The sequence below is a fragment of the Pinus tabuliformis genome, chromosome 9, assembly GCF_031772625.1.
Source record: "Pinus tabuliformis cultivar Carrire ecotype Pingquan chromosome 9, CPIR1, whole genome shotgun sequence".
Taxonomy (NCBI): domain Eukaryota; kingdom Viridiplantae; phylum Streptophyta; class Pinopsida; order Pinales; family Pinaceae; genus Pinus; species Pinus tabuliformis.
Window position 1 is genome coordinate 14,886,996 of NC_142307.1, and position 22,775 is coordinate 14,909,770.

A 22,775-nucleotide genomic window follows, 5' to 3' on the forward strand; every position below is an offset into this window, starting at 1 on the left:
TAAGTCTATTTTTAGGAGAAAATGCCTCATTTTCCAAAGAAACAAAGGCGAACTCTTTTCGCAATAACTTCATCATCCGAACTTGGATTGGAGGGTCGTTCGCACTATTGGAATCAGGGCGACGAGAACTTCAACATGATGTCAAGATACTTGCTTTTCTGCCACTTTGAATTTTGAGCTTTTCCATGCCATTGTGTCTGTAGATCCACCTGGATGATTTTTCATCACGGCCTGATAAAAATACTATATACTCATGAGCTAAACAAGCATATAGAACAATTGAGACAGAGAAACATGAGACAACCTGCACCTAGAAGACCAAGGAGAGGCAAAACTAAAGTTTATGTCCAAACCCTAGCTCAAGAAACAAAGGGAGAGCCTAGCCATAACCCTGTTGAAGAACATGTTGAAAACATTGTAAATGAACTAGAGGTTAGGGTCTATGAGAGGAGAACAAGAAGATAACATAAGCAAATTCTAGAAGAAGAGGAGGAAAAATGGAAAGCAACAAAAAGTGAAAAAGGGAAACAGAAAATGGAAAAAGGGGATGAAGAAATGGAAACAGAGCCTAGGGTTTACTGCATAAAACCCCATACTCACCCTAGAAAAAAACTAAGAGTTGGTTTAAAGGAAAAAATCAACCCTAAGCTGAAGGAGACAATGATTCTTGATGAAGATGAAGAGAGTGTGAAAGCTTCAAAGAGCAGAAAGAAGGCCACTAAATAGAGGAAAACAGAGCGTGCACACAGAAAATGGAAAGAAACCCTAGAGGTTGGAAAAAACATATAAAAGGCTACAAGAAGGATGAAAATAAGTTAAAACAAGTTAGACCTCCTTACTCAAGTTACGGAAGCAATGGGGGAATGATCAGTTACCTCATTGGTAGAGAAACATACAAAACCCTTATTTTGTTGGACAAATCCTAATTATACCTCAGCATTTTGACCTGCTCCATTTTAATCTTTTTGACAATCATTTTATTTTCAATATGTTATGGTAATATGTCAAAGGGTTTTTGTGGTTGAGGAAGTGCACAGAATACAAGTCAACATAAGGGAAAAGAGCCTTAAAAGAAGCAAGCAGTTACACAACGCAGTTGCAAGTTTAAGTAGAGTTTATAGTTTCGTGTACTAGTTTTGCTTCCGAGAGGGAATATGAGTTGCAGTTCCAGTTATCAAGCCTACAAGGGAGTGAACATTTCCATATCTTACAATATAGTTATGACTCGTCCTTGTTCCAGAAGAATAGCAGGAGATACGTGCAGTGGTTTCACAAGATAATTTTACCAATGTTATGTGCCAAATAGAGATCTGAATAGCTAAAAGGATAGGATTTTGATTATTCTTTGCTAATTAAACTCTCAGATATTGAAATATTTTGCAGTTATTGCTACCAAAATTTATGGATCTTATATTGTATGTATTTTCCATATATATTACATGAGAAATGAGGAAAAAATGTTGGATTTTGATGAAAAGATAGTTTAATGTCTGTGTGTTTTGAAAGCTTTATTAATTTACATTTTGCCAAGATCATAAGATTTTGATCAGTGACACAAAGATCCATGTGATGGCATCTCTTAGTCTATATTTTCTACATGTTTCAATGTTTCCCTCTTTGTAATATGATTTGAATGTAATGTCTTTTGATATTTGAATGAGAATAAATGTTACAGAATGCATCCTAGTTTTTTATGCTTTGTCTCATATAATCAAATATTTACACTCTTATCTTCTAAAGCTACTTTAGGACTCATTCCATATGCCCTTCTGTAGTGGATTGTTTTTCTCTTTTTCTCTATTAGCTACAATGATGACTTGAAATGTCTAGGATGTGCCGTCTACCTTTATTTTGTCAATCCTTCATCTCATAGCCAATATCTTGGTAATTTGCCTTAAACCCTAGCTCGTTGACTCCATTGCATGGACTATTTCCCTCATGCCCAACCAAACCCCATTTCAACATAAAAATAACTCAACTGAAGATCTAGTCATTGTGTGAATGCACAGTCAGTTGTTAAATTTAGTGATTAGGCTATCAGAGAGAGCCCTCTCTGGGTTGAAGGGGATAGCCTTCAATCTGTAAGATTGGTTTGTAAAGGTTACCTTAGAGAGTTTTTTGTTACAACCAAGAGAAACTTTCTGAGTGCTAACATATATTTAAAAAAAAACCATTCTTGCTAACCTTGTGGGAAGAATATTTGTAGCTTTAAAACTTATGGAAAGCTTGTTGTTTTAGAATCTCTCCATTTGATATGTGATGTGAAAATATATCAACAAAGGGTTTCCAACAAAGTAATTCCACTTGCGTTTTTTGCATGTATTCTTTCCCAATCACAATTTTATCCATTGAAAGATATATCACCTTGTTACATAAAGATGTTAGAATATACCTAGCACGAAAAAAAGTCTATTAAAACTCTGAGGTATGTTGGCTCACTAAAGATCTAATTTCACTTATATGTTCCTTAACCCTCAAAATTGAAACACATTCAAGTATCCAAAGAATATAATTACAATAATTAGATACAAAAAATAACACGACAACCTTTAATTAGGCAAAGCTCCAAACCAAAAAACACAAGAAACATTTCATGGTCTCCTATTTCTTTAGATAGCTTTTCAATAGTGAAAACCCTAACTACTTGTGGTCCCATCACTAATAGGTACCAATTACCTAGTGCACCCTATAAAGTGGACCCTTTTACATTAAATAATAATCCATTGACACCTAATGGACCTTAGTTAAAGAATATGACCATGTATAACAATTAACTAACTCCTAAGTAGCATAAACTAGGGAGGTTAGGGTAGAACCCTAATAAGGTGCTAGGGTATTTATAATCCGCATTTTCATTGACTTATCTTAATTCTTTATAACCATAGATCTAATATTTATTAGTTGTATATATTTACTCACTATTGGAAATCAAGTCTTGGCTTACAAGAATTTGGTGTTGTGTGTGTTGTCGCTAAAAATGTATAGGCACCGCGACAACGACTCAGGTCGGGGATTGTCACATTATCCCCAACCTCTCCATTTAAGTTGTCTCCCAACAACAGATTATGGGGGTTAGACCCTATGGAAATGAGATGAATAAGGACTAGTTGGGAACTGTCAAGCCAGGCAGTAACTCCACAAAGCAAAAACTGATCCGTATGTTATTCCACAAGGTAGGTCTTCATTATATACATGAGGGGGAGACTATTTAGTTCATTTCCTGATGACTGTTCATATTTCTAATTTATTTATTTACATAATTCACCCAATCACAAGGATTAAGTGTCAACATTCCCCCCCTTAATCTGAAGGGATGTTGGTGAGTCCAAGCATCATTCTGAATCGTTCAAGCTTTTCTCTTCCAAGCGCTTTGGTGAAGATGTCTGCAATTTGCTCATTTGTGGAACAATGACGGAGATGGATTGTTTTGGCCTCAACATGATGTCGAATCAGATGATATTTAGTATTGATGTGCTTCGTTCGATCATGGAATTTTTGGTTCTTGGCCAACTTTATTGCAGAGGTATTTTCAATCATGAGTGGAGTTGATTATACTTGTTTTACCTCCAAATTTTCAAAAATTTTCCTGAGCCACACAATTTCTTTTGTTGCTTCAGCTGTTGCGACGTATTCTGCTTCTGTTGTGGAATCTGCTGGAACTGATTGTTTGCGTGATCTCCGGGAGACAGCTCCTGATCCAAGACTCATAGCATATCCTGAAGTTGATACCCCAGTTTCTTTGTCTCCATCGAAGTCTGAATCAGAGTATCCAATCAAACTGAAGTCGTCCACCTGTGTATACTTTATTCCAAAGTCTTGAGTTCCCTTCAAGTACCTTAGAACTCTTTTTGCAGCAGACCAATGTCCCTCACAAGCCTTTTGCATAAACCTGGAGAGGATTCCAACAACAAATGAAATGGCTGGTCTAGTAGTTAGGTAGTTGAGACTTCCTACAAGTTGTCTATACTTTGTTGCATCCTCAAATTATTTTCCTTCAATAGATGTGAGCTTTAAGTTTTGTTCCATTGGAGTAGTAAGAGGATTGCACTCTGTCATGCCAAACCTGTTCAACAGATCTCCAATGTATTTATTTTGAGAAAGAAATATGGACTTTTGATGTTAGGTTACTTCAATGCCAAGATAGTAATGAACATATCCCAAATCAGTGATTTCAAAACTTTTCCCCAATTCCTTCTTTATGGATGCAATGTAGCTTTCATTGTTCCCTGTCATCAAAAAATCATCTACATATACCACAAAATATACAATTGTTTTGCCAACTTTCTTGACAAATAAAGTTGCATCATCAAGATCAAAATATTTGAAATTGAGTTTCAGAAGATGCTCAGTTAGATTTTCATACCAGGCTCACGATGCTTGTTTGAGGCCATACAAGGACTTCAAAAGTTGCATACTTTATGTTCTTGTCTTTTCACAACAAATCCATTAGGTTGGGACATAAAAACATTCTCTTTTAGATCTCCATTCAAGAAAGTAGTTTTTACATCCATTTGATGGACTTTCCAACCGTTCTGAGCTGCTAGTGCAAAGAGTGTCCGGATGGTAGCCCATTTTGATGTGGGGGAAAAAGTCTCCTCATAATCGACCCCTTCCTTCTATGAAAAACCTTTTTCCACAAGCCTATCTTTGTGCTTGTCATGTGAGCCATCAGCTTTATACTTGTTCTTGTAGACCCACTTGCAGCCAATTGGTTTGATTCCTAATGGAGGATCAACCAGCTTCCAAGTGCCATTCTTTATGAGGGCATCATACTCCTTTTGCATCGATTCTTTCCATTCATCATGAGAAGCAGCTTCTTTGAAGGAAATTGGTTCAAAATCTGTAGACAAGTTCAATTCACAATCATAAGAAACATCCATATCAACAAGTGAATTAGAGTCATCTACATCCCCTCCATTTTTCCAGTTTGAATTTCTGATTCCTGTCTTTCCAACTTCATCAGGATGAACACTTTCAAGTGTCTTTGTCACCCACTTTGGGGGACCTTTTTTAGATGGTCCAGGCTACTCTGTTGATTGAGTTGGGACTGAATCAAGATTGAGTCTCCCAATTCTATCAATTACATCACTTAAAGCATCATCCATTGTTGGAGTTTCATGCGGGGGAGAGTGTTCTTCAGAAGAAGATTCCACATGTTGATCTAGTATAGGAATCCCCCCTTCAAGATGTGGAATTTGATTATCAAATTCTTGAAATGATTTTGCTTTTGCGAATCTATCCAAGCGATCAAGTTTCCGCTCAACAACATTGTCAATTTTGGATGATTCAAGGGAAATTACATCTCTAGATACAACAAACTTCTTATTTACTTCATCATAGATATGGTATGCTTTGGAAGTGTTTGAATACCCCAGGAAGATACACTTACGACTTCTAGCACCAAGTTTGTTTCTATGTACCTTTGGTATCAAGGCATAACAGGTGGAACCAAAGACCCTGAGATGCTTTACCGAAGGAACATGTCCATACCACATTTCATATGGAGTCTTGTTTCTTATAGCATTAGATGGACATCTATTCTTTATATATGCAGCACATAGAACAGCATCGGCCCAAAAAATGATCTTTACATTTTTTAAGAAGAGCATGGATCGTACCATATTTAAGATTGTCCTATTCATTCTTTCAGCTACACCATTCTGTTGGGTATTATAAGGCATAGTTGTTTGATGTTTGATCCCATGTTGGCGAAGATAGTTTTCAAATTCATTTGATGTGTATTCTTTTCCATTATCAGTGCGAATAGACCCAATATGAGATTGTGCAACATTTTCAATCCATTTATGAAAATTATTGAATGTTTGAAAAGCATCAGATTTGTTCTTCAGTAAATAAACCCAACACATTCTGGTGTAGTCATCAATAAATGTCATGATATATTTATTTCCATTTGCAGAAGGAACAGGCATTGGACCACATAAATATGAATGAATGAGTTCAAGTTTTCTATGTGCTCTTGAATGTGAATCATGAAAAGACTATTTGCTATGCTTTCCTAGAATGCAGACATCACATTGCTTAAGTTTCCTAGGAATTGTGGGCAAAACAACAACACCATTTTTCTTCAACAAGCGGACACTGTCATAGTTCAAATGTCCAAATCTAGCATGCCATAATAAAATTGATGGAAGTGTACCTTCTTCATGATGAGAATTGTATGAGAAATGTTGTGCATGAGCAGAGGTTCCTTGCAGCTTGATAAGCCTTTCTTCTTCTACTCCCCTCATGACAAGTGAGTGGTCAGATGTTTTTCTTACCTCAAGCTTGCCATCAAACATATGAATGGAGTGACCTTGCTGGCGGATGTGGACCAATGACAAAAAGTTTCTCTTGAGCTATGGGAGATATAAAACATGATGCAAAAGAAAGTCTGGAAGACCAGGCAGTTTAATCCTGATTGTGCCAAGCCCTGATGGCTTGATTTTTGATTGGTCTGCAAAGTATACTGTTTCATCAACATTTCCAGTGAAATCTTCAAAAAAATCTTTTCTATTAGTCATGTGGCAGGTTGCTCCTGAATCAAGCAACCAGTCATTTTTCCAAGAAGCAAATGAAGCATTAAAAAAATCTTCATTTACTCCAATGTTACATTGTGCCATAACATAGTGAGCGGATTCAGGTGCTTTACCTTTGTCTTTATAATCAATTTTACCTTTCTGTTGATTTCTTTGCTGCTCAATTTTGTCCCATGGTAGCTTACAGTGCAAATCTGCCTTTTCTCCTTGAGAGTCTCTGCCACCCCTGCCTTTGAAATCTCTTCTACCTCTTCCTATGGAAGAATCTTGAGCAAGATTATTTTCTCTGTGTGCAAGAAGAGTTGTCTTCTTTTCCAAACCTTTCTCTTTTTCAACAAACTTCTCCATCTTAAAAATTTGAACAAAGCCCCAAAATAATTACAGTATTCATAGCAAAATAATAATTTGCTATGACTTTACAAAAAATGGAATTAACTGCAAACTCTCAATATTCATATATCATACAATATATATTGTATTCCACAATATTCATATACCAAGCACGGTCATCGAGTTTATGCACCAGAACAGCAGTGTTCTTGGACAACAGTTTTCTTGGACAGTAGGTAACATGCTACACCTTTATGCAACATATTTTATCCAAACGTATTTTCTCCAAATTCCTCCATTGTGTTAACATACTAATTCCTTCAACATATTACATGCATGATCCAACGTATTAAATGCTCCAATGTTTGATACAAATGCATCCAGCATTATATACAAATACTACTCCAATGGTAATTTTATAATGTAATATATGCCCATTAAAAGCTCACATATAATGGAACCAAAAAATATGATATACGTGAAGCACACGTTACCACACAATGAAGCACGCAGGTGTGCTTAAATTAAATTTGCAGGCAGTTTCTGCAGGAGCATATCAGGCGTATGTTGAGGAATGGCGTTGATACCAAAGTCAGTCATCGACATTGATAATGAAACGCGGGTCTTCTGAAGGCAACTCGGGCACCAGAAAGTCTGCCACCAATACTCTTACAAGAGATTATTACTCAATCATCGACATTGATAATGAAACACGGGTCTTCTGAAGGCAGCTCGGGCACCAGCAAGTCCACCACCAATACTCCTACAAGAGATTATTATAGACCTTGACATATGCGCCATTCCTGCTCCTTTGCTTAAGCTACCAAATTCACTGCAAATGAATGCAAATGAAACATTGATGGGAATATCTGATTGAATAGGGGGGTTCACTAATCAGGACGTGAGCCGAGAACTTGCAACCGCACTATGTAGCGGAATCAGAGACTCTACGCAGCACGCCAATTCTACAAGGAACCTTGAAATTGAAGAAAAGCGGCGTCGGAGGACAGGTATGTCTCTGCCACTGCCGAGGGGATTTGAAATGCTCGATGTGAATCAGTGCAGACCGCCACAGCAAGGCAAATGGAGAATATTTTGTCGGCAATGGAGGGCACGCGGGGTTCAGAAATTAGAGATCATTTCAAGCACAGTCATTGTATGGACAGTCCTGCGTGGAGGCTCAACAGTCATCAGATAAGGCAGTATGGACAGCGCTTTTATGAAACGTTTATGGACAGTCCAGAGAGCGCAGGTAAAGCAGCGTTTAGACCTGGGAGCGACAGTGGAGGGGGCAGGTCTAAATATATAGAATATGGAACACAGAGGGCGCAGGCAGTGTCAGGAGCAGCTAATTATATGGAGGAGCAGCTCAGCTATATGGAGAGCAGACAAGGGAGTTACAAGGGACATAAGAGCTAAAAAGGAGCTGGCTCTGATACCATGTCAGGCCAGGCAGTAACTCCACAAAGAAAAAACGTATTCGTATGTTATTCCACAAGGTAGGTCTTCATTATATACATGAGGGAGAGACCATTCAGTTCATCTCCCGATGACTATTCATATTTCTAATTTATTTATTTACATAAATTCACCCAATCACAAGGATTAGGTGTCAACAGGAACCAACTACTCTGGGAGACACAGATGAGTAGCCAAGTACTTGTTTAGATTTAGCAAGATATTAAGGATTCAATTAAATTTATAAGATTTGAAATCAGTGCCTTATGGAGTCAATACTCTTGCTTTACAAATTTTAAGGCCAAGTACATGATGGACAACTACTTCTTTGATGAGTAACTATCCTATATAAAATGCAAGCCCTAAGACTTATGTGAAATGCAGGAATCTTGGTTCTTTACTTAAATCCCTAGTCTAAGTATGATCCTTTGATCTTTATTTATATTGAGCCTAAACTAGAGAGAAGTCAAGGTGAAGCACACAATGGTGTGATTAACGATCCCTCTCCTTGAAATCTAACGTACCGGGTGTCTCCGGCGCTGTAGACGTTGTGGCTCTGATGACTACAAGGTCATCATTTTATATATTAAAAAGACTAGACTTCTCAAGAGAAGACACAAAGGTGCCCCTATCTCTCTTTCAACCAAAATTATGCTTAGAGGTCGATTATTAAATGCAAAACTAACTTAGAATGCAGATGCAATGTGAGATTAGCAGATGATTAATGAAAAACGATTGTTAAAAATTCAAAGTACTTAGATTACAATTTAATCTTAGGTATATGTTGAGTACTTAAGCAAAGATTCAATGGATAATCCCAAATAGAAAGATAAATGCCAATCTTGTAAAGTGCCAACAAAGCTAAAAAAAATTGTCTGAAACAAAATCTTCACAAGATACGCAATTTGCCAAAAGCACTTATCCAATCTTCAATGTAAAATAAGAAAGATAATTACTTGAATTTATAAGACAAATTATTTAAGAGATACCCAATATGCAATCAAATCTCCAACCAATCAATGATCTTCAATGCCACTTAGTTCAAACTGAATTAGCACATTTATCATTCACAATTAAATGGAACAAGAACATATGAGCAAATATAAAGTTAAATGGCAATAATTCCTTTACCAAATATGTGAGACAACTTTTTGTTATGTAGTGAGCTTATGTGCATGATAGCAAGTATTCAAACTTAATGGCAATAAAAAATCTTGTTGAAATGAATTGAAAACATAAAAATTTCAGAGATTGTGTTCAGGATTGGAGTGAACTTTCTCTTATGACAGCATTGAATTTAATAGTAAAATACCTCTATACCAAATGCCTTTAGCAAGCCTAAAAATATTCAATATTTTCATAAGTGATTTGAAATGCAAGTGAAATTACAATTATATTACTGTTAAGTTCAGACTTTAAAAATTAATTTTTTTTATGACAACTATTAAGAATTTAAATCAGAGTTTATAAGAGCAGCAAGTAAACTTAAGACAACAAAAATATATTGCAATTAGATATATCAGCCCTCTGAAAATTCTTATGACAATCACTTAAAATTTTGATGAGACTAGTTAATTAGATGCCCAAATGAAATATGAGTTTAATGTCACTGATTTAAATGTGATTAGCTTAATTAATAGATAGTGTGAAAACCAGAGGTTTAGAGCACGGAACCTGAGGCCCAAGGACTAGAAGTCTTTGTCGAAATCTTCCAAAGATGAGAAAATCTGAAAACACAAACCTTGACCCAAACTTATGGCTAATTTCGTTGATGCACCCACTCAGAAAATTACTTCTCTCCTATAGTTTAGATTTGAATGCCGAAATTTTATCCAAACTCATAAAATTCCTTGAAATTTTTACCATAGTGAAGCCCAAAAAAGAATTTTAGTGACACTGCCTCAAGGTGATTGAGATGACGCCTTTTAGGGCTTCTTGTCACAACGATGATGGCTTAGAACAGAGTTGTGTCAAGCCTTAAAGTAAGGCTGCAAGAAGCAGCAAAGGGACACAACAAAGAGGATGAAGAGAAGGCTTGAGCAGATGAGGTTTGGAGGGTACCAAGAAAGGGAAAAGGAGGCAGCATAAGGGACAACGACAATAGGAGGAAAGGGACAACATGTTTAGGAGAGGCCACAGTCAGGAAAAGATGAGGTCGTGACAAGGAGGAACGAAGGGGGAAGAGGCAACGTGAAGGTTGCAAAGAGGAAAAAGGAGGCAGTGGAAGGGTTGACGAAGGGAAATGGAGGTTATCAAGAAGGTTAAGAGGAAAGGGTGAGGGATACAGGCTGAGAGAAGAGGGTCAGAGCTTGGATGAGGCAGCGAAAGGCCAAAGCAAGAAACTGAGAGGGCTAGGGGGTGCCTCAGGGCCTAAAAACAAAAAATTGCCCAAAAGAAATTATTTTTAAATTGATATTTTTTACCGTCAATTGCTCTCAAAAAATTTATAAAAAGAAAAAACTCGGATCTAAAGCTTTAATAAATGACCTTGTTATATCCTTGTCCTGCAAACACTTTTTGAAACAATATCTTGCCCTCCAGAGCTTAGATCTGCCTCAAAACCTCAAAAATCTTCTCTGCAAACTTCATATCTATCCCTGCACAAAATGAAAATGAAACCCTAGATCCCACATATATACAAAAATTAAACTAAAACCCAGTAGTTAGAAATTTAAAATAATGTTACAAAACTTCAAATTTATATAAATAAAATATAGATCTGAGTAGTATGAGTCCAACTCCACTCACAGATTAGTAGATATAGGTTCATTTTAGATAGATCTATCTAGCGCAAATTATAAAATATGATTAATTAAAAAAAATAAAGTATTAGTCGCAAAGATCTTACAAAAACAGAAATTGTAAGATAAGTCTAGGAATTTAGATCAAGAAGGCTCTTCAGATCTTATGCCTTGGGAATCAGTTGATCCAGCGGAGGACTTCCAAAAATGCCCAATTTTTTAAATCCAAATGATTTATGCACACTTCAAATTAAATTGTCAGATTAATAGAGACGTAAAATAAAAATGTAATTTTTCAAGAATTAGAGATGCTTACTAACTCTATTAAATTAAAATTCTATTTTAATCCAATAAACTATGCAAGATACTTGTGCAATAAATTATTCCTCAAAGACTAGTAACTAGCAACTTATAAAAATAGTATTCAACAGAACATTAAAAACAATATTACCATAAGATGCAGGAGAGGAACACCACCATCAATGTAAAACCCTAAAGACTTTGTATTATTATTATTCCAGAAAATATTATAAGAGAGTTTCAAAAGCAAGTACACAACTCAATATTCGAATGATTTGTGAGACAAATAACTTCTAATTTATAGATTAATTCTCCAATGCCTAATTGGTTTGATCATCGTCAAAGTAATCTCGACAGTTGATAAAGATTTAATTATCTTTTAATTTGCTCCATCGAAATTATTTTATTTTTGAGGAAAATTCAAATTTTTCATTTAATTCATTTTTAATCAACTAAAAAGTAATTATTCTGAATTGATTTCCTCAAAAAATTGACTTTGACTTAACTACCAAGGTTCAAAGGTCCAAAATCTCTTGAAATTTTCAATATTCTCTTGGTCGGGGACATCCAAAAATTAATTTCTCTGAAACCCTCGAATTTTACATTTCGGAGAATTAATCTTTCCTAAAACACAAAATTAATTAAATTTCTCGCTTGGGATTTTAATTTAATTTTGCTAGAAATTTTAATTAATTAACTTATGAGGGGATTAATAATTTTTCCAACCCTCTAATGTTTTAGCCATGGTGCCTAAATATGAGAAACCATGCATTAAAATATTTTTTAAATCAAAATATTACATTTAACCATAAAAGAAGGAAAACTCGTTCATTACAGACCCTCATTTATAATACCGCATTCTGCAACTCAATATGATCTAATATACCAAATAATTTGTAATAAAGCAATTTAGCCAATTAGATTGAATCACTTCCAAATTACTTTTACAAAGACTCGACTAGAACACTAGGACTTACCTAAGATCTTGACGACAAAATCCATCTTAGCTTTCGGTGAGATTAGAGGGAAAACTCTACTGATCATCCGTGTTTAGGAACACATGAATTGGTAAGATGAAAAACTTCCTAGGATAGAAATCGTCATCAAAACGGTAGGCTTACCTAGGTTGTTATATACATAGGTGGTTTTACTATGATCATTTATATTATAAACTTGCAGAATGGGTTTACAATTTTACAAAATGATGGCTGATGATGATGATGAAATCCATATGATCTCATTGTTCGAGCATGATGGAATCTTCTTGAGAAAATGTGCATTGTTATGGGGTAGTTGACGCAAAGTGGTCAACATTTGACTCTACTTGGGAACACGTTGTTTCACTGGAGGAATGTGAGAATCCAAAATATTCACCCAAGCAACACACAAATTCACCTTAGTAGCGTCCATCCAAATGTAATCCAAAAATCGTCATATAACATTAAGTGCATGAAATAAAAGCTTTGAAACGTAAAACTAACCTAAATACAAAAGTGAAACTTGATCTATGAAATAAAATGTTGAAATGAACACTACTCTAACAACATAAATAACAAGCAGGGTTAGAAATACAATACAGAGGATGCTCTATGGCATTAGATGTGTTCAATATAGTGCTTCTTGAGCATTTGCCTACTCTTTGGCAGATCCATATGTTGTTTGTCAGATGTGCCATGTGCAATCTTAATCATTTTAGGACTCTGACTTATCCATTTGTTATGATATATAAGGACATCAAATTTATCCGACTTTTTCCATTTTCTCTTATGCTCCATACTTTTCTTTATGGTAGGTTGTGATGTTGATAATGTAGAACATTCTACTTGATCTTGAAAATTTTCAGATGAAAATTTTGAAGTATCCAAAATATTCGTGATATGTCTCTCTTCATTCTGCATTTGTTCTGTCAACGATGCCTGATTTCTCTCAATTTCTCTTTTATCTAGATCGCCTTCAACAAACCACTTTTCAATGGAACAAATGACCTCTTCATAATAGGATGGAGATTACTTCAACGAAGATGTAGGCTTATGATCTGTTGTAAGTTCTTTATTATCTAACTTGGGTTGGAACTTTTGTATATGTGATCTTTCCATTTTGTCCAACTTATTCTGAAAGGCAGTCATTTGATTTGAATACTTATCCTCTATGGTACTTATTTCCTTGGCATGATTTGATTCCATAGCTTTTATTAATTGTACTTGCTTTTCCTCCATGGCCAATAATTTATTTTGAAGAGATATTCGACCAACTTCCATGTTCTTTATCATTTTATAATTATTCGCTTTCATGGCCATGAAACAATTTCGCATATAGTTCATTTTTTTCTCATGATTTGCTTCCATGGTGAGCAAATGATTCTACATAGTGGCTATTTGATTATAGTGATCAAATTCTATGATTGTCATTTCCTCATCATGTTTTTCTTCTATAGCTAACAACTTGTTCTACATAGAACCCATTTCCCTTGTGTGATATGTTGTTAATCTTGCTTGCTTAAGTTACATGGTTTTAATGAGTTGAGTCTAGTTGACTTCCATATTATTGATTACATGCGCTTGATTCAACTACATATCCTTCACCATTTGAGTTAATTCCTTGATAAGATCATTTTCAGCTTCTTTAGTCTCCTTTACTTCAATGTTCGCTTTGACCTCTGTTATATCCATGTCTATTTTCAAAGCCATCAATGATTGATTGTAAAGACTTGACGTTGTTAGCAACTAAATCTTCTATGAACCATTCCAGAGCATCCCCACCTAAGGTGAAAACAAAGAGCCTCATCTCCACGTCTTCATGGTTAGTAGATGGATCTAAGTTGTTCACACAAAGGTTAAAATTCCTTAGGTGAGTCTCGGCACTAAGGGCATTGTTACCTTGAAATAGAGGCAAATTATCGATGTCTTCAATGGCTTCATCCAAAATATCATGCGGAAAACCATCAATGTTAGTGAAATCACAAGGGATGAACAAGTCAAAACCATCCATGATGTCTTTCTTAAAGGGAAAAGGAGGGGCCAAATGGATACTAGAGAGAAAGATCATTGCTCAAGAAAATCAATAGATCCACAAGAAGCGAGCTTCTAATAGAAACTTTTGTAAGAAATGAAAAAAGTGAAGTCGCCACTTGAACATGAATCTAGCTCCAAGAACCAAAAGGCAAAAACCGAAATGTTAGTCAGGGAGAAGCATATGGATATCAAGAAAGGTTTCTTGTCTGAGGAAATAATGGATGAATAAGTGGAGTTGCCACCCAAAGAGGAAACCAACCAAGTGCTAAAAGTGTAAATGGAGAAGATGAAAGGATTAATGAGAGGGAAAAAATAAGGTGATGAAAAGATGGAGTGATATAATGGCACTAGAAAATGTGGTGTTGATGGGATAAGAAATGATGAAAAATTGAGAAGATGGAGATGATTAAGATGAATGTCGCAAAGCCAAAGTCCAATAAATTGGTCCCCGACAACGACACCAAAAAATGTTGTGCTGCTTGACGGGCTAATGAATGGCGGAAAAGATTAAAAAATGTCGAAAGGACCAAAGACAGAAAAACTCTATCCCCGACAATGGCGCCAAAAAATGTTGTTGCCCAAAGTGTACACCAAGGGCCACAACGGTCAGGGCGGGGGTTGTCACTTTGATCCCTACCCACCCCTTTAGCTTGCCTAGGAGAGAGCTAGAACAAAGTGGGCAAAGATCAGAGTGACAGCCCCTTCCCTGAGCATTGTGGCCCTTGGTGTACACTTTGGGCAACAACAGTGTGTATAGGTTATCCAATAATATGCATCATTTTTAGAGCCATGTCACAACTCTCCATTTTAGTATAGGGAATGTAATCATCTGCAACAATGAACTCCAAGTGTTATCTTCCTCCTATTTTCATTTCCAATATAGGGGCTGAGTTCATTAAAGAAATCATCAATTAATTAATCCTAGTTAGTTAGCTTCTTTTCCTCATTTCATTGTTCGTAAACCTTAATTTGAAACCTAATTAAAACACCCTAAGCACTTATATCCCTAAGATATCATTAACAATCTCAAGGTCCTAATGGACTCTCTCATTTTTACCCTCATTTATTTTACCATAAGTTTCTTGGTTTGGCCCTAGAACCAAGCCCCAACTCCACTCTCCTCTTCCCGCCATCATAGCGCATGTGATAGTAATTCGCTAGTCATATTCTCAATAAAATTCATTTCAAATTTTTAAATATTAAAAAATGACCTATTGTCAAAATTATTTTCGCTTCAGTCAGCTTCTCAATGGAATTCATTTCAAACTTTTAAATGATTAAAAAATGACCTATTGTCAAAATTATTTTGTATACGAAGAAAAAGGTGATCAATAGTAATAGTGACAATGGAAGGGTTACAAATGATGCTACATTCACATTATCAAAACTGCGCCCAACTCTTATTTCTATTTATACACCAAACCCCATGTTTGTTTACATAAAGATGGATAAATTTTAGTGTAAAAATGCCATACCCACAATTTGGGACGGTTAATTTCACCCAACTACAACAATGTATCATCTCATCATCTGAGAAAAGTTTTATAATAATAAATACATGTCAGCACTATCTGTAACTATAATTCTTGCTCAAGTTTTAGATGTTTCAGATTGCTAATGTGAAACAATGAACGTAAAATTACTTGCAATGGTCACTGCAAAATAAATATCGGAATCACAATGTTGTAAAACACTATTAAACAATAGAATTTTAAATTTATGTTAGCACGGTCCATCTAGTTCCTGGTATTCAAGAAACTCAATGTAATCAACGTGCCATAGGAGAGATGGCAAGGAGCAACATTGTACTGGTCAAACTCCTTGGAGAACATCAAGAAGCTCATGCCAAATATCTGTACTTGCATTGATCATCACATCGTACTTCTTATGACGGTTTTCTATTCAATCAACCCATGCTCCATCACTGGCATGCAGCTTGGTATCACAAATCTATTCTTGTATTCGAGGCCAAAAGGATACGCTTGAGTTTCCAGTGCCACTTTCGGAAACACTATTAACCATGTCCTTTATTCCTGATCTAAGATTTGATTTTGAGCTAACAAAGCCTTAGGCTAATCCATTGCATGCTTATTAGGCACCCACGTTCCCTCCGTAGCATATTTGCTTATGATTTTACTCGTAGCCGCGTGATTCAAAAGCATCTATATTGGCTGCCATAGTATCACTAAGAATTCCCACGAGAACATAGGCCATCCTTGGAATGGTGAAAATGGTTTGCATCCCTCACAACATTTTCTTTTGCAACAACACTTGGAGATGAACTTAATGACAAAATGGCAACCAGCACATACACGAAAGTTCTTGATAATACAGAGTTGTCCAAGAAGATGTGTTAATAGGCCTAAGTGTGATTACCAGCTTCTCACTAGTGGCAAAGAATATGTTCCTTTTTCTCCTCATCCACATCATTCAATAGATTACCTATCTTTGCACACATAGCCCTCTGCCTTCATCTGGCCAGCTAATCTTTCTAACCCCACATTAATTTTCTTAATTTCTGGATATGATTTGTCTCCTGAAAGGAAAGTTGGATCTTTATGCACATCAAACCAACTACATCCAGGCTTCTTCTTTACCACCTGGCCAGCGACAACATAGATGTTTTGAGAGTAACACATATGGTACAGCAAATTCAGGGTCCAAATCATAAAGGTGTTTCGCTGTCCCTCTTATATCTACATTGACATGAACTCTAAAATAACCAAGCTAACACAACAAACAGTAGCATTAGATTTTATTGGCATTTGGTTGATAAAGCTATGCACCTCATACAGGAGTCCATCTCAACCAAGAAGGTTAATCATGCACCCATAATGATCCACCGTAGGTTTGATGTGAAAATGCTTTCTCATGCTATCAAAAGATTGCGAGCTCTTATCAACTAGGCCTACATGGCAGCATGCAGACAAAACACCAACAAAGGTGACATTTCATTCTAGACTGCTGCATTTGATCGAAGACTTGAAGGTTACTCTGCCAAAACCATGCATAGAATAGCCTAGGATCATAGAATATATCATTCCAAGAGACTGCATATTTGTGATGAGGCGTTTTGAGAAAAACATAGCAGGCATTCTCCATTGTCCCACATTTTCCACACGTCTGTAAGGGCCTTCCTCAGGGAGACATTGAATTCACAACCACCTCTAACTATCATTGCATGGACCTCCTTGTCCTGTTCCAAGGCTGCCAAGTTGGCACACGCAGTAAGCAAAATGGCAAAGGTTTGTGAATTTGGCTTCACACTTGCAGGGAACATCTGGCAAAAAAGCCTCAATGCCTCATCACAACACCAATTCTGTAGATCCTGCAATCATTGATTTCAAGGAGACCAAGTTCCGCTCAGGCTTCCCCAAAAGAGCTGCAGGGCCTCCTCCTCACGATGCCACTCTCTGCAAACCCTGCAATCGTCATATTCCAGGAAACCGCATAGCATGGCTGAAGGTGTAACTACTTAATAAGTAATTAAAAGGCACGAGAACTAGGCTTTACCTCCCATCAGAGTACTTCAAGTTGAGGAACAGACTCAACGATGGGTAACTGAAAAGAATGGCAATACTGTTGGAAGCTTATTCGCTCCAATCCCTTCGCAGACAGTTTCTATTCAGGTCCAAGAGAGAACTTAACAGCCGAGCCAATTTGCTAGTGGTGTTAATGCAAACAAAAAGCTGCCTTCGAGCAAACATCAGTGACTGTGATGTGTAGCCTCAAGACAAGACCAAAATGCCATTCTTAAGTAACATGGACAGGCAATGCAGCGCCATAATGGTGGAACCTATACAGCCACTTCTTTGAGAAACGCAAGATCAAAATCTAACATCATCCACGATCCGGTGCATAATGTTTAAGCCTTGAGGGGAGACAACCTTTCATCCACCCAAACAACCTGAGAATCATAATATCTTTAATGTAAGGGCACTTTAATAACGTCACAGAGGAAATCTTAGAGGAGGAGGAGCAGATAGAGATCGAGGATATTTTGACAAAATGTAGAACAAAATTAGGATTAATCATGGAGCATATGGAGATGATGAAAGATCAGGAGGCTAGTGGAGAATCGAGATTCTTGGCCAAAGTGCATATGGAATGATGAAAGATCAAGGGGGCAAGTGGGGATGCTTCATGACTAGTGTGGTTCCTAGTTTATATCCACACAATTTAATGCAATAGGAGAGATGACCAAGGGCAACACTATACTGGTGCAACTTCTTTCATTTGATCATCTCACCATATGTCTAATCCATTCTCCCACTTCTGACCCAAAATGATATTAATGATCTCCAAATGCCATTCTTAGAAACAAATACTAACCCATGGGTGGGAAAACTCAATATTTTTTGAGTTCATTTTTTTTCCAGCGAGATAAATTTGCACCTTGATCCACTATTTTTTTTTTTAATTTCGACAATCTGGGTCAAATCTCTGAGGACATAGTTCCATGTTTGAAGTTCCTATCAATCACGTGGAACTATAATTTCAAGAAAAATTCCTACTAGATTTGGAAAAAATTTTAACTCCAAGGAGGTTAAATTTGTGCCCTTGTTAACTTAAACTCCTTAACTGAGCCCTGCTAGCTACTAATGTAGGGTGATCCACAAGCATTTCTATTGTTTATTATAGCTTCACCAATAATCTGCACAAGAACATATGCCGTCTTTGAAATGGTGAAAACGGTTTGCATCCCTCACAACAATTTCTCTTGCAACTATCTTAGAAATGAATTTGGTAGCAGAGTGGCAATCAACACATACTCGAAGGTTCTTGATGACACGGATAGTTGCCCCAGGGGATGTGCTGAGAAGCCCAAATGCAATTGCCAGCTTCTCACTATGGTGCCAAAGAATATGCTCCTTTTGCTCCTCATCCACATTATTTAGCACATTACTTATATCAGGCACGTACCCCGCTGCCTTCATCTGCCCAGATAATCTTTCTATCTCTGCATGAATTTTCCCAATTTGTGGATGTGATTTGTCTCCTGAGATGAAAGCATTAATCTCTTTATTTACCTCAATCCAACTACTTCCGGGTTTCTTTTCTACTTGTCTTTCCTTCATCAATTCCCTCACCTTTCGTATCTCATCCCACCTGCCAGCTGCAGCATAGAGGTTTGACAACAAAACATATGGTGCAGCATTTTTTGGGTCCAACTCATAAAGGTGTTTTGCTATGCGTTCTCCTAGATGTACATTGACATGAGCTCTGCAATAACCGAGCAAACACAACCATACAGTAGCATCTGGCTTTATTGGCATTTGATTGATAAAGTAATGTGCCTCATCTAGGAGCCCAGCTCGACCAAGAAGGTTAACCATGCAGCCATAATGGTCCATTGTAGGGGTGATGTGATAATACTTTCTCATACTATCAAAATACTGCCAGCCCTCATCCACTAGACCAGCATGGCAGCAGGCTGACAAAACACCAACAAACGTGACATGGTCAGGCTTCATGCCAAATCGCTGCATTTGTTCAAAGAGTTGGAGGGCTTCCCTGCTAAAGCCATGCATAGAATATCCCAGTATCATAGCACTCCAAGATACCACATCTTGATGAGGCATTTTATGAAAAACATAGCAGGCATTCTCTATGCACCCACATTTTGCATACATGTCTATAAGGGCACTCCCTAGGAAGACATCCAATTGGAAACCACCTCTAACTATCATTTCATGGACCTCCATGCCCTGTTCCAAGGCTGCCAAGTTGGCACACGAAGTAAACACAACGACGAAGGTTTGCGAATTCGGCTTCACACCTTCGGATTGCATTTGCCGAAAAAGCCTCAATGCCTCGTCACCACGCCCATTCTGTGCATATCCTGCAATCATTGATGTCCAGGAGACCACGTCCCGCTCCGGCATGTCTCCAAAGAGATGCAGGGCCTCCTCAACATGCCCACTCTGCGCAAACCCTGCAATCATTACATTCCAGGAAACCACATTTTGCTCAGGCATTTCCTCAAACAGCGTCCTGGCCTCCTCAATGTGCCCAGTCTGTGCATATCCGGCTAGCATGGCATTCCATGACACCGAATTCCGTTGAGGCATTCTGTCAAACACATCACGTGCAATCTGCATTCTGCCACACTTAGCATACATATCCACAATTGCATTCCCCACAAACAAATTGCCTTGGTATCCCCTCCTAACGATTTCTTCATGAATCCTCTTGCCTTGCTCCAGAGCTGCTGAATCCGCACATGCTGGGAGAACACTGGCAAATGTAAATTCGTTGGGTTCAACACCCATCCTTTGCATCTCATAATAGACATCCAATGCCTTCTCGCCAAATCCATTCTGCACATAACCTGCAATCAACATGGTCCAGGACACAACGTTTCGTTCAGGCATTTTATCAAACACATTGCGTGCATCCACCAGCTTGCTGCACTTGGCATACAGATTAACCAGAGTATTACCCAGAAATACATCTTGGAATTTCAATCCGGTCTGAATGATGTGGGCATGTACCAATTTGCCTTCTGGGAGTGCCTTTTCCTTAACGCACCCGTGTAACAAAGAAGCATATGTGAAAGCGTCCACATTATTACCCAAATTACACAGAGCACTCAGGCTTTCTGTAAGGCGACCACGCTTACACAGATTTATCACAGCCCCACGCGATTTATAGCGGCCATTGACTACAGCGTACCCCGCTTCGGCGTTAAGAGCAAAAGCAACAGTTGTAAGCTGAAATTTAGCGAAAGCCGTCGCCTTATCATTCTCATTTCTCAGTGCCCGCGAAACGGTCATTGATGTGCTGTTGTGATTAGATTTGAACAAGAACCGGCATCGTCACTCAGGCTATATTCTGTAATGGGTTCAAAATTGAAGTCGTTATTGTCTTTCAAAAGTTCAAAGGGTTCTAATATTGAAATGAAGTCGTTTGTGAAATTTGAAATGAAAATTATTTCTTTCCATTTCAAACAATTTCATAAATACTTGTTATTATTCTTATGGTTTTTTTCTTAATTATTTTTTCTGTATATGTGAAAATTTAAAGAAAAATAATAATATATATATATAAAGATAATTTTTCTCCCTTTTATTTTTTTCTTTCGATTTTTTATTTTTTTATATATATTTTTCGCTATTGGTTTTGTTAACAATTATTCACAGTGTCATGATAATTTAAAAAAGAAATGTTATTATTTTTACACAATAGAATCCTAGCTTATCCATACATGTTTCACTTATTTGTTGACATTACATTTTAAAAGTGGAAATTTAAAATCAAAAGCTTTGGTTGTGGTGAATCTTTCTGCTACTCACACATGAGAAACACTTTCAATCAGAATCAATTCCCCCTCTCCTTGCCACTAAGATTTACAAATGGTACCTACCAATTTTCCATGGCTCCACCTATAAATCTTCTTACCACCCACTCCACATATTTGTATTTACTAGGTACTCCACTGTTTGTATTTACTAATTGCTCTTGCTTGAATTTATGAATATTACTTGCATCTCTTCTTTATACTTAATATGAAGACACCAAAAATGGCTACTAGGAATCAAAATTGTTTCAATGTAAGTTTGATTCACACTTAATAAAGAATAAATAGAATTCAACTTAAACATTCATTTTTGTTCACAAAAAATAATGTTATTTTTGTGTTCTTTTGCATTTGGTGTTCTACATCATAATGCACATCTGCACCAATCATTAGACCTATAATTATTATGGAAAGATATTTTTGTAAGTTATATTTTTTATAGAAACTATATTTTAATTGTCTTTAAAAAACTCATTGCAATTGTTTAAACAATTGGACCAATTAACCTATAAGGATTTATAAGAAAGAATTCCATTGTATTCGAGGAATGGGGTCCAAGAAAAAAGAGTAAATGGTCCCACTGAATTCCCTCCATATGATCCCTATATAAACTATACATAAATGATCCATTTGAATTTCCTCCATATGATTGCTATATAAAGTGTATGTAGGAATTTACAGGGTAAGTTCCTTAGATAGAACATCAAAGGACACCGCTCACAAACAGATCATAGATCAGTACACCAGCATTCTTGATGTGGTTAAAACCCTCAAAGAGGGAAAGAGTCCACGGTCTAAGCCAACACGACCACTTCAGGCAATTTATTAATGTAAAAGAAAGAAAATTTACATAAACTTCTCCCATGAACGGTCACCAGACAAATGACCCTCCATGCCCTTTAAATAGAGATCATGGACCAATCGGTGGTTAAGCCACGGATCAAGTGTCGGTAATACCAAGGAGAGAATGAACTATCCGATCACTTCATGTCTAGAACATATAGTGACCGTCGAATTGTAAGTTACAAAAAGTACATACTAAAGAAACACACTTTACCTAACTATACACTAGACCAAGTTATGCTTAATTATTTCATAT

General features: G+C 36.8%; 1 protein-coding gene across 2 annotated transcripts; it reads right to left on the bottom strand.

The window, feature by feature from the left end:
- Window positions 1-16,282: 16,282 nt before the first annotated feature.
- LOC149146889 (pentatricopeptide repeat-containing protein At5g66520-like) lies at window positions 16,283-21,274 on the bottom strand. Of its 2 annotated transcripts, none has more exons than XR_016262391.1 (2): window positions 17,890-21,274; window positions 16,283-17,789 (listed from the first exon to the last, which is right to left on the bottom strand). XR_016262391.1 is itself a non-coding variant. In XM_089438851.1 (2 exons), the coding sequence occupies exons 1-2, from the start codon at window positions 21,150-21,152 to the stop codon at window positions 19,020-19,022; spliced, it is 2,022 nt and encodes a 673-aa protein (XP_089294977.1). In that variant the 5' UTR covers window positions 21,153-21,274; the 3' UTR covers window positions 16,283-19,019. The 2 variants fall into 2 exon arrangements, 1 of the variants encoding a protein (XP_089294977.1); XM_089438851.1 differs by having other exon boundaries at window positions 16,283-20,707; window positions 20,819-21,274.
- Window positions 21,275-22,775: the final 1,501 nt, after the last annotated feature.